This window comes from Artemia sp. Qi Xiang Cuo, chromosome 14, assembly GCF_049724085.1.
Source record: "Artemia sp. Qi Xiang Cuo chromosome 14, ASM4972408v1, whole genome shotgun sequence".
NCBI lineage: Eukaryota > Metazoa > Arthropoda > Branchiopoda > Anostraca > Artemiidae > Artemia > Artemia sp. Qi Xiang Cuo.
In genome coordinates, this window is record NC_142807.1 from 18,472,398 (window position 1) to 18,489,342 (window position 16,945).

At 33.9% G+C, this 16,945-nt stretch overlaps 1 protein-coding gene across 1 annotated transcript in view; it reads left to right on the forward strand.

Annotated features, from left to right (window-relative positions):
- LOC148944230 (uncharacterized) overlaps nt 1-10,664 on the forward strand; it is a 404,320-nt gene extending 393,656 nt beyond the window's left edge. Inside the window, exon 6 of the mRNA XM_089099872.1 lies at nt 10,146-10,664. Coding sequence (XP_088955998.1) covers nt 10,146-10,664 — 519 coding nt within the window. The remainder of the gene's footprint in view (nt 1-10,145) is intronic.
- Nucleotides 10,665-16,945: the final 6,281 nt, after the last annotated feature.

Here is a 16,945-nt window from a genome sequence, read left to right on the forward strand (position 1 = left end):
TAAAATTCAGAATTGAGCTAACTTTTTTTTCTTCTTTAAGAAAATTCAGAAGAGAACTTGAACATTTTGCATTTCTTCGAGAAAACTCAGAATTAAAGTGATGCACCTTATCTTCATGTCGAAGATTCAAAATCAATGTATAACTTGTTCTATCTTCTATGAAAAATTTGGAACAGAACTTTAAATTTTTCATCTCTTTGCAAAAAATCGGAACTGAATTTAAGATAATTAGAATTAAAGTGATACTTTTTATCTTCACTGGAAAATAATCACAATCATAGTATAACTTTTCCTATCTTCTACAGAAAAATTTAGAACTGAACTTTAAATTTCTATGTCTTTGAGAAATTATGAACTGAAGTGGAAGGTTTTTTCATTTTCATTGGTAAAATTCAGAATTGAAGTGTGTTCTTTGGTAAAGTTCAGAAGAGAACTTGAACTTTTCTTCACTTCGTTGAGAAAATTTTACATTGAACTAGAACTTTTTATCTTCCGTGAAAATATTCACAAGTATGGTATTAATTTGTCTATCTTCCACCGAAAAATTTAGAATTGAACTCTAAATTTCTTTATGTCCTTGTGAAATGAAGAACTGAAGTGGAAGATTTTTATTTTCTCTGGTGAAATTAGAATTGAATTGTGTTCTTTAGTAAAATTGAGAAGAGAACTTGAACTTTTCTTCACTTCGTTGAGAAAATTGTAAATTGAACTAAAACTTTTTATCTTCTGGGAAAATATTCACATGTATGGTATTACTTTTTCTATCTTCCACCGAAAAATTTAGAATTGAACTTTAAATTTCTTTATGTTTTTGTGAAATAGAGAACTTAAGTGGAAGATTTTTATTTTCTCTGGAGAAATTAGAATTGAATTGTGTTCTTTGGTAAAATTCCGAAGAGAACTTGAACTTTTTTATCTTCTGTGAAAAATTTGGAACAGTATTATAAATTTTTCATCTCTTCGAGAAAATATTCACAAGTATGGTATAACTTTTTCTATCTTCCACCGAAAAATTTAGAATTGAACTTTAAATTTCTTTATGTCTTTGTGAAATATAGAACTGAAGTGGAAGATTTTTATTTTCTCTGGTGAAATTAGAATTGAATTGTGTTCTCTGCTAAAATTCAGAAGAGAACTTGAATTTTTCCTCACTTCGTTGAAAAAATTTTAAATTGAACAAGAACTTTTTATCTTCCGGGAAAATATTCACATGTATGGTATTACTTTTTCTTGTTTCCACCGAAAAATTTAGAATTGAACTTTAAATTTCTTTATGTCATTGTGAAATAAAGAACTTAAGTGGAAGATTTTGATTTTCTCTGGTGAAATTAGAATTGAATTGTGTTCTTTGGTAAAATTCAGAAGAGAACTTTAATTTTTCTTCACCTCGTTGAGAAAATTTTAAATTGAACTTGAAATTTTTATCTTCCGAGAAAATATTCACAAGTATGGTATTACTTTTTCTATCTTCCATCAAAAAATTTAGAATTGAACTCTAAATTTCTTTATGTCTTTGTGAAATAAAGAACTGAAGTGTAAGATTTTTGTTTTCTCTGAAGAAATTAGAATTGAATTATGTTCTTTGGTAAAATTCCGAAGAGAACTTGAACTTTTTTATCTTCTGTGAAAAATTTGGGACAGTATTTAAAATTTTTCATCTCTTCGAGAAAATATTCACCAGTATTGTATTACTTTTTCCATCGTCCATGTATAAATTTATAATTGAACTTAAAATTTTTTTATGTCTTTATGAAATAAATAACGGGAGTTGAAGATTTTTATTTTATCTATTTAAATTGGAATATGCTCGTGTTCTTTGTAAAATTAAGGAGAGAACTTGAATTCTTCTTCACTTCGTTGAGAGACTTTTGAATTGAACTAGAACTTTTTATCTTCCAAGAAAATATTCACAAATATGGGATTACTCCTTCTATCTTCCAACTAAAAAATTTAGAATTGAACTCTAAATTTCTTTATACTTTTGTAAAATATAGAACTTAAGTGGAAGAGTTTTTTTTTCTCTGTAGAAATTAGAATTGACTTGTATTCTTTGGTAAAATTCAGTAGAGAAGTCGAAATTTTCTTCAATTTGTTGAAAAAATTTTAAATTGAACTGGAACTTTTTATATTCCTGGAAAATATTCCCAAGTATGGTATTACTTTTTCTATCTTCCACTGAAAAATTTAGAATTAAAATGTAAAATTCTTTATGGCTTTGTGAAATAAAGAACTGAAGTGGAAGATTTTTATTTTCTCTGGATAAATTAGAATTGAATTGTGTTCTTTGGTAAAATTCATAAGAGAACTTTAACTTTTCTTCACTTCGTTGAGAAAATTTTAAATTGAACTAGAACTTTTTATGTTCCGTGAAATCATTCACAAGTATGGTATTACTTTTTCTATCTTCCACTGAAAAATTTAGAATTGAAATTTAAATTTCTTTATGTCTTTGTGAAATAAAGAACTTAAGTGGAAGATTTTTATTTTCTCTGGATAAATTAGAATTGAATTGTGTTCTTTGGTAAAATTCAGTATTGAACTTGAACTTTTCCTCACTTCGTTGAGAAAATTTAAAATTGAACTAGAACTTTTTATGTTCCGTGAAAATATTCACAAGTATGGTATTACTTTTTCTATCTTCCACCGAAAAATTTAGAATTGAACTCTAAATTTCTTTATGTCCTTGTGAAATAAAGAACTGAAGTGGAAGATTTATGTTTTCTCTGGAGAAATTAGAATTGAAGTGTGTTCTTTGATAAACTTCAGAAGAGAACTTGAACTTTTTTATCTTCATTGAAAAATTTGTAAAAGTATTTTAAATTTTTCATCTCTTCGAGACAGATCTGAACTAAAGTGTAAAATTTTTACATTATTTGAAAAAATAGAAATGATCAATAACTAATTTCTTTTTCATTGAGAAAATTCAGAAGAGAACTTGAACTTTCCTTGACTTCGTTGAAAAAATTTTAAATTGAATTTTAAAGTTTTTCATCTCTTTTAGAAAAGTTGGAACTTAATTTAAGAAAATTTAGAATTAAAGTGAAACTTTTTATCTTCATCGAAAATAATCAGAATCATAATATAAATTTTCCTATGTTCTGTGGAAAAATTAGAACTGAACTTTAAATTTTTTATGTCTTGGTGAACTTAAAACTGACGTGGAAGCTTCACCTACGTAATACTTAGAAACCTTAGATCTGAAAAGCCTGAAATATCCAACTACTCATCCCAAACTAGAAGTTTCAGACAACAAACACCTATGAGGGACTAAGAATCCTAGCTCTGAAAAGTCCAAAAAGCAAACTACACCTCCCAAATCATAATTTTCTGAAAGCATACACCTATAAAATGCTAAGAAATCTAGCTCAGAAAAGTGAAAAATAGCAAACCATTCATTCCCCAATCATAGGTTTCAGTCAACAAACACCTAAGAAAGGCTAAGAAATCCAGCTCAGAAAAGTCAAAAATAGCAACCCACACATCCCAAATCATTGGTTTCAGACACCACATACCTACGAAAGACTAAGAAATCTGGTTATGAAAAGTCGGAAATAGCAAATTGCATAGCTCAAATCATAAGTTTCAGACAACACACACTTATGAAATACTAAGAAACCTTAGCTCAGAAAAGCTTGAAATAGCAGACTATTCATCCCAAACTATAGGTTTCAGACAACAAACACCCATGAGGGGCTAAGAATCCTAGCTCTGAAAAGTCTATAAAGCAAACTACATATCCCAAATCATAATTTTCTGACAGCACGCACCTATGAAAGGCTAAGAAACCTAGCTCTGAAAAGTCAAAAATAGCAAACTAACCATCCCAAATCATAGGTTTCATACAACACATACCTATGAAAGGCTAAGAAATCCAGCTCAGAAAAGTCAAAAATAGTAACCCGCCCATCCCAAATCATTGGTTTCAGACAACACACATCAACAAAAGACTACGAAATCTAGCTTATAAAAGCCCGAAATAGTAATTTACATATCCCAGATCATAAGTTTCAGACAACATTCACCTACGAAATACTATGAAACCTTAGCTCAGAACAGCCTGAAATAGCAAATTATACACCTCAAATCATAAGTTTCAGACAACACACACCTATGAAATACTAGGAAACCTTAGCTCAGAAAAGCCTGAAATAGCAAACTACTCATCCCAAACTATAGGTTTCAGACAACAAACATCTATGAGGGACTATGAATCCTAGCTCTGAAAAGTCCAAAAAGCAAACTAGAAAATCCCAAATCATAGGTTTCAGACAACACACACCAACGAAAGACTAAGAACCTTATATCCAAAATCATAGGTTTCAGTCAACACACACCAGGTTTCAGACAACACACACCAACGAAAGACTAAGAGCCTTATATCCCATATCATAGGTTTCAGTCAAGACACACCAGCAAAAGACTAAGAAATCTAACTCAGAAAAGCCCGAGATAGTAATTTACATATCCCAAATCATAAGTTTCAGACAACATTCACCTACGAAATACTATGAAACCTTAGCTCAGAAAGGCCTGAAATAGCAAATTAGACACCTCAAGTCATAAGTTTCACACAACACACACCTATGAAATACTAAGAAACCTTAGCTCAGAAAAGCCTGAAATAGCAAACTACTCATCCCAAACTATAGGTTTCAGACAACAAACATCTATGAGGGACTATGAATCCTAGCTCTGAAAAGTCCAAAAAGCAAACTAGAAATCGCAAATCATAGGTTTCAGACAACACACACCAACGAAAGACTAAGAACCTTATTTCCTAAATCATATTTTTCAGTCAACACACGAAATGTATCAGACAACAGACACCAACGAAAGAATAAGAACCTTATATCCCATATCATAGGCCTCAGTCCACACACACCGACAAAAGACTACGAAATCTAACTCTTAAAAGCCCAAGATTGTACTTTGCATATCCCAAATCATAAGTTTCAAACAACATTCACCTACGAAATACTATGAAACCTTAGCTCAGAAAGGCCTGAAATAGCAAATTAGACACCTCAAGTCATAAGTTTCACACAACACACACCTATGAAATACTAAGAAACCTTAGCTCAGAAAAGCCTGAAATAGCAAACTACTCATCCCGAACTATAGGTTTCAGACAAAAAACACCTATGTGGGACTAAGAATCCTAGCTCTGAAAAGTCCAAAAAGCAAAACTAAAAATCCCAAATCATAGGTTTCAGACAACACACACCAACGAAAGACTAAGAAATCTAGCTTAGAAAATCCCGAAATAGTAATTTACATATCCCAAATCATAAGTTTCAGTCAACACACTCCCACGAAAGTCTAAGAAATCCAGCTCTTAAATCCAAAACCAAACTACTCACCCCAAACTATAGGTTTGAGACACCAAACACCCATGAAAGGCTAAGAAATCTCGCTCAGAAAAGTCAAAAATAGTAATTTACATATCCCAAATCATATGTTTCTGACAACACACACCTATGAAAGGCTAAGAAGCCTAGATCTGGAAATTCAAAAATAGCAAAATACTCATCCCAAACTATAGGTTTGAGACAACAAACACCTATGAGGGACTAAGAAATCTAGCTCAGAAAAGCCCGAAATAGTAATTTACATATCCCAAATCATAATTTTCTGACAACATTCACCTACGATATACTAGGAAAGCCTAGCTCATAAAAGTCTGAAATAGCAAACTACTCATCCCAAACTAGAGGTTTCAGACAACAAACACCTATGAGAGACTAAGAATTCTAGCTCTGAAAAGTCCAAATAGCAAACTACACATCCCAAATCATAATTTTTTTGACAATACACACCTAAGAAAGGCTAAGAAATCCAGCTAAGAATGGTCAAAATAGCAAACCACCCATCCCAAATCATAGGTTTCAGACAGCACATACCTATGAAAGACTAAGAAATCCAACTCAGAAAAGTCAAAAATAGCAACCCATACCCCCCAAATCATCGGTTTCAGTCGACATACATCACCGAACGCTGGGGCCGGGGGTGGGCGTTGGAGGTTCGGGGGGGCGGGGGGGTAGCCCGGGGACCGTTGGGGGGCCGAGAGGTTTGCTTCTGGATTGGGGTATGGGGATTGGAACCCTTTGGATGGGGGTTGGGGTATTGGGGCCCTTTGGGGTTGGGGTAGGGGACCTCACAACACTGTTCAAATGGAACTTGTGTATTATAACGACCACACTCAAAACCTCTTCTAAAATCATCTTTTAAATCATCTTTTAAAATGTCTCTAACTGTTTCGCCGAAATAATTCCATAAGCTGTCTAAAATCGTTTCACTCAAATAATCCCCTAAAAGTAATTTCAGCGTGTTCCTTTTGTTTGGCATCTCTGTGCTTTCACATTTCAAATTTCTAGGAAACCGTTTCCTACGTTAATCTCTTCATCTCATAAATTTTCCTAGCTAAACTATTAAGGTTTCGTTAGAATATCAATTTATCTCTCCGACTTAAAGCTCAGTGAAGCCCTATTTAAAAATAGAATTTTTATCTCTTTAGACTCCCACATAATTCCAAGATAACAAGTGATGTCATTTATAATTCCTGACACTAAAGATCAATGAAGCCCTATTTAAAAATAGAATATTAATTTTTCTCTCTGACCTAAAGAACGTTTATCCCTCAGACCTAAGATTAAAGAAGCCTTAATGTTTCTTAATTTCCCCTTCGTGAATCAATAGTTTCCCCTAGCGATTATGTAAATCAATTTCTCAGGTTAGGCTAGCCAAACAACAATGAAGCCATGTTTGTTTCTTAATTCCCCCTTCGTGAACCAATAATGCCACCATCGATTATGTAAATCACTCCAATGTCATTACATCTGGACAAACAACAGCAAATAAATCGACCTTGAAACATCCTTCAAAGTGAGAAAATCCCTGTTTTTCCAAGTGAGAAAATTCCTGTTTTTTTATTCTCACTGAGAAAACCATAAACCACGTGGTTCTATGCCCATATATGGACTCCCGTTTGTAGTCAATAAGGCCTTTCTACTAGTGTCCTCCTCGAAAACATATTTTCTATCTGGAAATCAAGTACGCTGAACAAAATGGTTATCTAAAAAATTTTATTGGATGTGAATGGGGGGGGATGATGGGCGTGTGGGGGGCTAGTTGCCCTCCAATCACTTTCGACTATTAAAACGGGCACTAGCCCTTTGAATTTCAAATCGAGTGAGCCTTTTTTGTAGTTTCTACGACACCGCCTTCTATAAAAACCTTATATGCCCCCAGGGCATAACTTAAAACCCTTGCCCCGAGAGTTGTGGGGAGTGTCCTCCTCAAAAACATATTTTCTATCTGGAAATCAACTACGCTGAACAAAATGGCTATATCAAAATTTTCATTGGATGTGTTTGGGGGAATAATGGGCGTGTGGGGGGATAGGTGCCCTCCAATCACTTTCGACTATTAAAAAGTGCACTAGCCCTTTGAATTTCCAATCGAATGAGCCTTTTTTGAAGCTTTTACGACAGCGCCTTCTATAAAAACCTTATATGCCCCCAGGGCAAAACTTTAAACCCTTGCCCCGAGGGTTGTGGGGGAGTGTCCTCCTCAAAAAGATATTTTCTATCTGGAAATCAACTACGCTGAACAAAATGGCTATCTCAAAATTTTGATTGGATGTATTTGGGGGAGTGATGGGCGTGGAGAGGCTAGTTGCCCTCCAATCACTTTCGACTATTAAAAAGGGGATTAGCCCTTTGAATTTCCAATCGAATGAGCCTTTTTTGAAGTTTCTACGACAACGCCTTCTATAAAAACCTTATATGCCCTCAGGGCATAACTTAAAACCCTTGCCCCGTGGGTTGTGGGGGAGTTTCCTCCTCAAAAAGATATTTTCTATTTGGAAATCAACTACGCTGAACAAAATGGCTATCTCAAAATTTTGATTGGATGTGTTTGGGGGAATGATGGGCGTGGGGGGAGGCTAATTTCCCTCCAATCACTTTCGACTATTAAAAAGGGCACTAGCAACTCCAATTTCCAATCGAATGAGCCATTTTCGAAGTTTCTACGGTAACTCCTTCGATACGAAGTACCCGGGTGGAGAAAAAACACATTGTGCCCACATCGTTCTTTACTTAGGCAGCGCTAGCGCGCTGCCTATGATACGTTCTCTGGAGCACTCGCACCTCGATCCGGGTTTTTATAATGGGTGAGAAAGGGAAAGATCATAGTGCTAATTATATATACAGTGACTGAAAGTTACTAATGTCACAACTGGTGTAAGACTATGAAAAGCTTTATAGCATCGTTTTTGTTGTCAGGCTACATCCTCACCTTTGACTCCTGTTTTTTATGCTTGACTTTTGTATTTTCAGTAAAGCGCTAGTTTTTTATAATCCTAAAAGCATAGGAAAAACATAATTAGTTGGTTTATTTATACTAGTTTTATTGATATATATTTAATAGGCTGTGAAGTAATAATTTTTGTCCGTTTTAAGTTTCAACTTCACTCTTTACTTCCCTCGGAAAAACTTTGTTTTTTAAAATTATTAAAACAGTCAACAACACGAACTTGTATGAATATTTTGACAATTCAAACGCAAGTAACAAGCTGTCAAATGAAAGAACAGAGTTTTTTAATTTTGAGATAGCCATTCAATTTTAAATCATCGAAAAGCCATATATATCAAGCTTTCCCGTTTCTAAAACAATAATGCCACATGGTGACGCATTTGTCCCTATAGATATGCAAAGTCATACCAAATTAGCATATCATTTAGCTATTTATTTCAAAGCTTCATTTGAAATAAATAAGAGTTCCAAATAGGGATTAGTCCCTATTATATTAGACAGTGAAACAAATATATAAAAAAAGCTCTAGATATATAGATGACGTAGTTAGTCATCATCTCAGTAGAGTAACTACTTTATCAAAATCAAAACAAACTATATTTATACTGAACAAAATAATAATTTCCGGGTCACAGTAAGTTTCCGGTTCATTGACTTAGAGGGTTCACAAACTGTCTTGACTTCTTTAAGTCAAGCCCCTGAGTGGGGCTAATGCTCCTGCTTTATTGCAGAGACGGTAGTTTATTCTGGATAATTATACTTTTTTTTAGAATAGATGGACTAAATAAGCTACTTTCTCAAAGTATTGCTGTGTGAAAATTGCCTTTTGATTTAAGGAGTCTCGTTTGAGGGGGTGGCAGCCCTTCTTGCATTTAAGGCAGCTCTAAGGTTTCAAATGAAAGTAAATAGCGTAATTTAAACCTAAAATGAGCATAAGTTATTGTTTGAGGGTATGGGATCCTCCTCAGTCCCCTACACTTTACTTTAAAGTTAATTCTTTGTCCCATTCGTTCAAGAACGATTGCTATAACAACAAGGGTCATTGAAATTACATAAGAAGTATTCTTAAAGCAATATAAAATTTTAGCATAAAATCCGGGGATTGAGGGAGGGCTCTTCTTACCAGAATAAATTCTGTCTATCTTAGGTTTTGATTTCGCTCTTTACTCTCGTTTGAATTTTTTTTTTGTAAACTTAATTTCTAGATAGGGTTCTTGGAGGCTGAATGCAACAGATTGACCAGTTGAATCACCTACGAAAGACTTTTCTGTTCCGTATCAGAGCACAGATCTCTAGATGAAGATTGCCGGTCAGGCTAACTGCAGCTTTTACAGCTCCCTTCTGGGAGGTCTTTTGAGGCTTCATATTGGACGAAAGTGAGTCTCCACACAGAAGAACAGTGAGAGAGGCAAAGAAAAGTGACCGAGATTTGTAGTGTTGTCATGGTTGTGTAATTGAGAAGTTTGCTGGACATGTAAAGCGGTGAGGTTTGGCAAGAAATAATTGCTCGCACCCATTTTACAGATATAATCCAAAAATTTACCCGCAAACAAAAGAAGATAATAGATAAATTTCACCCTGCTCCCTTCCCTAAAACAAATTCAACCTATATTTAAAACCATCCTTAATTCAATACCACTTTAAGACTGCAGAGTACCAATGCTGAATTAAAAAAAAAAAAGGTGTTGGGGCAAGTAAAGTATTTTTACATCATAAAAAAAATACGACTAAATATTCACTTGTATATCAGTGCCTTCTTGATTAATTCTTAACCTACTAATCCCAGCTAAGCCTACTTCAGAATGTATATATGTGTTTTGTTTTTTTAGATGGCATCCGAAACGGCGTCACGTGCAGTTTTTATTGAGAGTGTGGTTGCATTTTTTCGAAAATATGGCTTCGATGGAGTAGATATTCATTGGCTATATCCTGGCATGCGAGGAGGGTCAAGCATTGATAGATTTTTCTTTGTTTTTCTATTGAGGGAGCTTCGTGAGTCTTTAGATAAACACGGTTTTTTTTTATCAGTTGCAACAGGTAGTGTAAAAGAGCAGATTGCTCTGTCTTATAATATACCAGAAATATCAAGCTCAGTGCACTACATAATTCTTTTAACTTACGCATATCACGGACACTGGGAAAAGTTTACGGGCCTGAACGCCCCACTTTACCCACAGGAAACTGACACTTCAGAAGTTGACCTATATAATAATGTAAACTGGACCGTTAATCACTGGATAGGCAATAAGGCTGAAAGGGAGAAGCTCATTCTGGGTATTGCAGCATATGGGCGAAGTTGGATACTGGAAGATCCTATGGTATGTTTGTTTTTGATCAAGATTGATTGAGCGGCCAGGTGTTTATTAGGTAAGGAGTAATCAGTATAGAAAATATGCTTTTCTAAATTTCTTTTAGTATAATTGGTTTTTGTACCTAAGATGTAGCCCAAGAGCAATCTTTTTCTCCAAGTACGACCCAAAGAGTTGAAGATAAATAAACTTTTGACATACAAGAAAACAAGTGGAAAAATAAGATATTTTGCGGATTTGGAAACAAAACCTCACGTAAGGATCGTATCTGGGTTCACGTTGGGCTATATTGAGCTATAGTCACGAGTAAGTAACACAAACAGTCACGATCAGCAGAATTGTAGTTGCAGTTACAGTCACTGAATAAAGTGGTCACAGTCGCAGAGGGCAGTAGCCACAGTCTCAGTCAAAACTAGTCACATCCACAGTCATAAGTAGTCACAGTCACAAGTAGTTTTATTCACAAGTAGTCGCATTCACAAGTAGTCACAATCGTAAGCATTTCCAGTTGCAAATAGACGCAGTTGCAAGTAATTGCGTTCGCATTAGTTGTAGTCACATGGGTTGCAGTTGTATGTGGTTGCAGCCACGAGTAGTTAGAGTTACATCTGCAAGTAGTCACAGTCACAAGTTGTCGCAGTCGTAGTTAGAATCATGGTAGTAGTAGTAGTAGCAGTAACCTTGAAACTTTCAGGTTAATACCCTTAGCTGTTTCTAAGATATTGCAAATAAACCCTTTTGATAGCCTGGATTCACATATTTTCCTTGATTTAGTTCAACATCCTCCTCAAAAGACCACAAAGTTTCACTGAAACACCCTTAGCCTTTTGGATACACCCAGGATAAAACATTCCCCTTTCCCAATAACAAATACTATAAGTAAACAATGGGTAAATTGTATAATTTACAACCCTTGTCCCGGGGATTTTAGAGGGTCATAACATCCCCGGAGGCATGGTTATTGGACTATTTACTACTTTGAATGATATATAAGTTCTCAAAATCAGTTTTAATCAGCGTTGAGCGGGCATCTAAAAAGGTGGCGGGGATTGTTGCCCTTCGATTACTTTTCAACATTCCCTTTAGCATGCTCTGAAAGTTTTATCATAATACTCTAGGCCTTTCTGGGGATATAAGATTAAACATGTCCCCTTTTTCCCAAAAACAAACCCAATATGTAAGCAATGGGCGACATGCATAGCAAAGTTGCCCTTCAAACAGGATGATTGTTAAAAAAGAGTAAATTAATCACATATGTAGGAGTTTTTCCATTAATCTTAGTTTTAGGAATATGAGCTCTAACCACTTTATTTTTAATTATTTCAAATAAACTAATTTTAACTCAAATTGTAAGCCTGATCTGGATGTATTCTCTATGATTAATGTGTGTATATTCTTGTGTTTACTATTTTTATAAAATAGTATTTGTGTTTACTATTTGTTCCATGTCACTATTTTTATAAGTTTATATAGATTTAATTTTTTTTTTAGGTAAATTTTGTGGAAATGCCCAATCATATACATTATTAGCATCTAAATACATTAAATAATTTGAAGGTTGTGTTTTATAGAAGTTTTTCATATATTTAATATTTGCTTTAGCAAATCTTTTCATACACTGAAATACACCTTCTCTTATTCATTTTCAATAAAGGTATACATTTCTTCGTCAGAAAATAATGGAGTTTCAGCTTGTGAGTGTCTTAGAAAAGCTTCCCATGTTGAAAAATGAATATTTCCATGAAACACTTGTCGTATTGGGTTTTATTAACCGTAATCCTTGTATAAAATGATATAAAGCTTTCCGCTGAATCAAACATGCCGTTATCAGGTACTAATTTTCTAAGAAATAAATACAAGTCATACTTGAGAGGTTTTGCATTACAATAGGGATATTTTTAGGAGCTCTAAATTTTTTATTACATTCAGCATGGGCAAATCCACAATTACCAGTCATGTGGTTGGGATCTAAATGAAATTATTATCTACCATTTCCTTTTCACAAATATGGCAGCTTTTATTAGTTGTATTATTCCATTTTTTACTTGCTCTTTGTATAACCATTATCTTTCTGTCTATTTTCATACTCATTAGCTATATCTTCACAAACACCTGTTCTGGTAGTAACAAAATGCCTGCTAGGATATTCTAGCAGGCCAAAGGTACGAATACCAAAGTATTCGTAATATTTATTATTCGTATTTGAACATATATTATTCGAATACCAAAGTATTCGTAATATTTATACCAACAGAACAACATACTTGGAATCCATAAGCAAAAGGCATTTGCTCTGCTACTTTAATTGTCTTTTTACCTTTCTTTTGCTTAAATTTTTCATTATACGATTCAAAATCAGATATTATGCAATAGGGTAATTTTATTTGTTTAGCAGTATTTTTAAATTTCATTTTTAATTTTGGTTGTGGCATAAAGATGTCAGAATCTTCAGAATTTTTTTATCATGCTTTTCAAATTTTTCTTGTTCATTAAAGTGTCTTCCACCAAATGTACATAGATGAATTTTTTGACAGGGTTTAGTTATTTGAACTCTTATTAACCTACTTATATCTTTAATTCAAACATGATGATTATTAAAAAAGAGTAAATTAATCACATATATAGCAGTTTTTCCATTAATCTTAGGTTTAGGAATATGAGCTCTAATCACTTTATTTTTAATTATTTCAAATAAACAAATTCTAATATTGTATTTGTTTTCAAATTTACAAATACCTTGAATATCCATTGGAAAATTAGTAATCCATTTAAAGATTAATTTATTTTCAGGTTTTTGATAGTTTGATAGTCTATCTACATAATTTTTAGCTGGATGAAAATAAGCGAATATTGACCAAAGAAAGCATTTATTATCATTATTTTTTATGTTAATGCAAGCTTTTTTATTTTTTACAGAATCAGGCAATTCTTTACAAGTACCTCCAACATAATTTGGTAATCTTGTCATTCGATAATAGATTTTATCGACTCTTTCAAATTGTAAGCCTGATCTGGATGTATTCTCCATGACTAATGTGTGTATTCTCGTGTTTACTATTTAGATGGCTTTGTTCCATGTCACTATTTTTATCAAAAATCCATGAAGAGCTATGATATTGGTTAAGTTCGAGTTCTTCATTATCCTTCTGAGAACATAATATTGGAATTATTGTAAATTGAACTCGGTAACTCTCTCTATCACTCATTGTAATTTTTAAAGCTCTAACAACAGTAGTAGAAAGGGGGGTGCTACTCGTGACATGACCACGTGGTTTATGGTTTTCTCAGTGAGAATGAAAAAACAGGAATTTTCTCACTTGGAAAAACAGGAATTTTCTCACATTTATGTCTGTTTTCATGGATGGTTATGTGTGTTGGTCAATTTATTTGATGTTTTTCATGGATGGTTATGGATGATTTATGGTTTACGTCAGCGAGAACGAAAAAACAGAAGCTTTCTCACATTTATGTCTTTTTTTATGGTTTTTGTCAGTGAGAACGGAAAAACATGAACTCTGTCACATTTATGTTTGTTTTTATGGATGGTTATGTGTGTTGGTCAATTTATTTGATGATTTTATGGTCTTTGTCAGTGAGAATGGAAAAACAGGAGCTTTGTCACTCCCTTCTTGTTGTTGTTCGAGCCAAATGATATGAGTTTCCGGGGAACACCTGTGCTGTCAGTCATTAATCAAATTGTTTCCAGGGACTGTCTGACAGATGACGTCAAGTTAATTAATGTATTTGGTGCATTCCCAAAGAGAATTGTCTCCGGGACAAAGTGAAAGCACAGGGATGCCAAACAAAAGGAACACGCTGAAATTACGTTTAGAGATTATTTGGGCGAAACCGTTTTAGTCATTTTATGGAATTATTTCGGCAAAACAGTTAGAGACATTTTAAAATATGATTTTTGAAGAGATTTTAGGAGAGAATTTGAGGGTAAAACTATGTGGTCGTTATAATACACAAGTTCGATTTTAAAATGGTTGTGAGGTCCTCTACCCCAACCCCAAAGGGTTCCAATCCCTCTACCCCAACCCCGAAGGAAGCCACCGGTCCTCAAAGGTCCACTAGGCTCCCAAAAGGGCCCCCCGGCCCTCAAGGTTCCCCCAGACCCCCCCCCCCGGGGCCCAAAGGGCTCTTCCACCCTTTGCCCCCCCAAAGGGGCCCCTCTCCCTCCATCTCCTCCCTCCTCCTCCCCTTCCCCTCCCCTCCCCCTCCCCCTCCCCTCCCCTCCTCCTCTCCCCTCCTCCTCCTCCCTCCTCCTCCTCCTCCCCTCCCCTCCTCCCCTCCCCTTCCCTCCCCCATTTTTATAACTTTTTTTGTGCATTGAGACACAGAACGACCCCCTCCCCCGGCCCCTCCCCCCTCCAAAGGTCTGATTTTTCAAAGTTCATTTTGAATTTCCTTCGTTGAAATGCAAGAGTTGGAATGTTTCAGTAGTGTTTGGTTGTGGTTTACCTTGTCACAGTTACATTTTCTTGATTTTTCAAAGTTCATTTTGAATTTCTTTCGTTGAAATGCAAGAGTTGAAATATTTCAGTAGTGTTTGGTTGTGGTTTACCTTGTCACAGTTACATTTTCTTCATTTTTCAAAGTTCATTTGAATTTCTTTTTTTGAAATGCAAGAGTTGGAATATTTCAGTAGTGTTTGGTTGTGGTTTACCTTGACACAGTTACATTTTGTTGATTTTTCAAAGTACATTTTGAATTTCTTTCGTTGAATTGCAAGAGTTGTAATATTTTAGTAGTGTTTGTTTGTGGTTTACCTTGTCACAGTTACATTTTCTTAATTTTGAAAAGTTCTTATTGGATTTATTTCGTTGAAATTAAAGAGTTGGAATATTTCAGTATTGTTTGGTAGTGGTTTACCTTGTCACAGTTACATTTTCTTTATTTTTCAAATTTCATTTTGAATTTCTTTCTTTGAAATGAAAGAGTTGGAATATTTCAGTAGTGTTTGGTTGTGGTTTACCTTCTCAGAGTTACATTTTCTTGATTTTTCAAAGTTCATTTTGAATTTCCTTCGTTGAAATGCAAGAGTTGGAATATTTCAGTAGTGTTTGGTTGTGGTTTACCTTGTCACTGTTTCATTTTCTTTATTTTTCAAAGTTCATTTTGAATTTCTTTCGTTGAAATGCAAGAGTTGGAATATTTCAGTAGTGTTTGGTTGTGGCTTACCCTGTCACAGTTACATTTTCTTGATTTTTCAAAGTTCATTTCGAATTTCTTTCGTTGAAATGCAAGAGTTGGACTATTTCAGTAGTGTTTGGTTGTGGTTTACATTGTCAAAGTTACATGTTCTTGATTTTTCTAAGTTAATATAGAATTTCTTTCTTTGAAAAGCAAGAGTTGGTATATTTAAGTAGTGTGTGGATGTGGTTTACCTTGTCACAGTTACATTTTTCTGATTTTTCAAAGTTCATTTAGAATTTCTTTCATTGAAATTCAAGGGTTTGAATATTTCAGTAGTGTTTTTTTGTTGTTGAAATTTTCTAAGATAAATATTAATTATTTTTAATAGTTTATTTTTAATTTCTTTAATTGAAATGAAAGAGTTGTACTCTTTAAGTAGTGTTTGTTTGTGGTTTACCTTGTCACAGATAGATTTTCTGGATTTTTAAAAGTTCATTTTGAATTTCTTTCGTTGAAGTGCAAGAGTTGGAATATTTCAGTAGTGTGTTGTTGGAGTTTACCCTGTCACCGTTACATTCCCTTTATTTTTCAAAGTTTATTTTGAATTTCTTTAGTTGAAATACAAGACTTGGAATATTTCAGTCGTGTTTGGTTGTGGTTTACCTTTTAAGAGTTACATTCTCATAATTTTTCAAAGTTAATTTTGAATTTCTTTAATTGAAATGCAAGAGTTTGAATATTTCAGTAGTGTTTATTTTTTGTTTAACTTGTCACAGTTACATTGTCTTTATTTTTAAAAGTTCATTTTGAATTTCGTTCATTAAAATGCAAGAGATGGAATATTTCAGTAGTGTTAGTGTGTGATTTACCTTATCAAAGATACATTATCTTGATTTTTATAATTTTAGGTTGAATTTCTTTCGTTGACATTCAAGAGATGGAATATTTGAGTTGTGTTTTGTTGTGGTTTACCTTGTCACAGTTACATTTTCTTGTTTTTTCAAAGTTCATTTTGAATTTCTTTCGTTGAAATGCAAGAGTTGGAATATTTCAGTAGTGTTTGGTTGTGGTTTACCTTGTCACAGTTACATTTTCTTGATTTTTCAAAGTTCATTTTGAATTTCTTTCGTTGAAATGCAAGAGTTGGAATATTTCAGTAGTGTTTGGTTGTGGTTTACCTT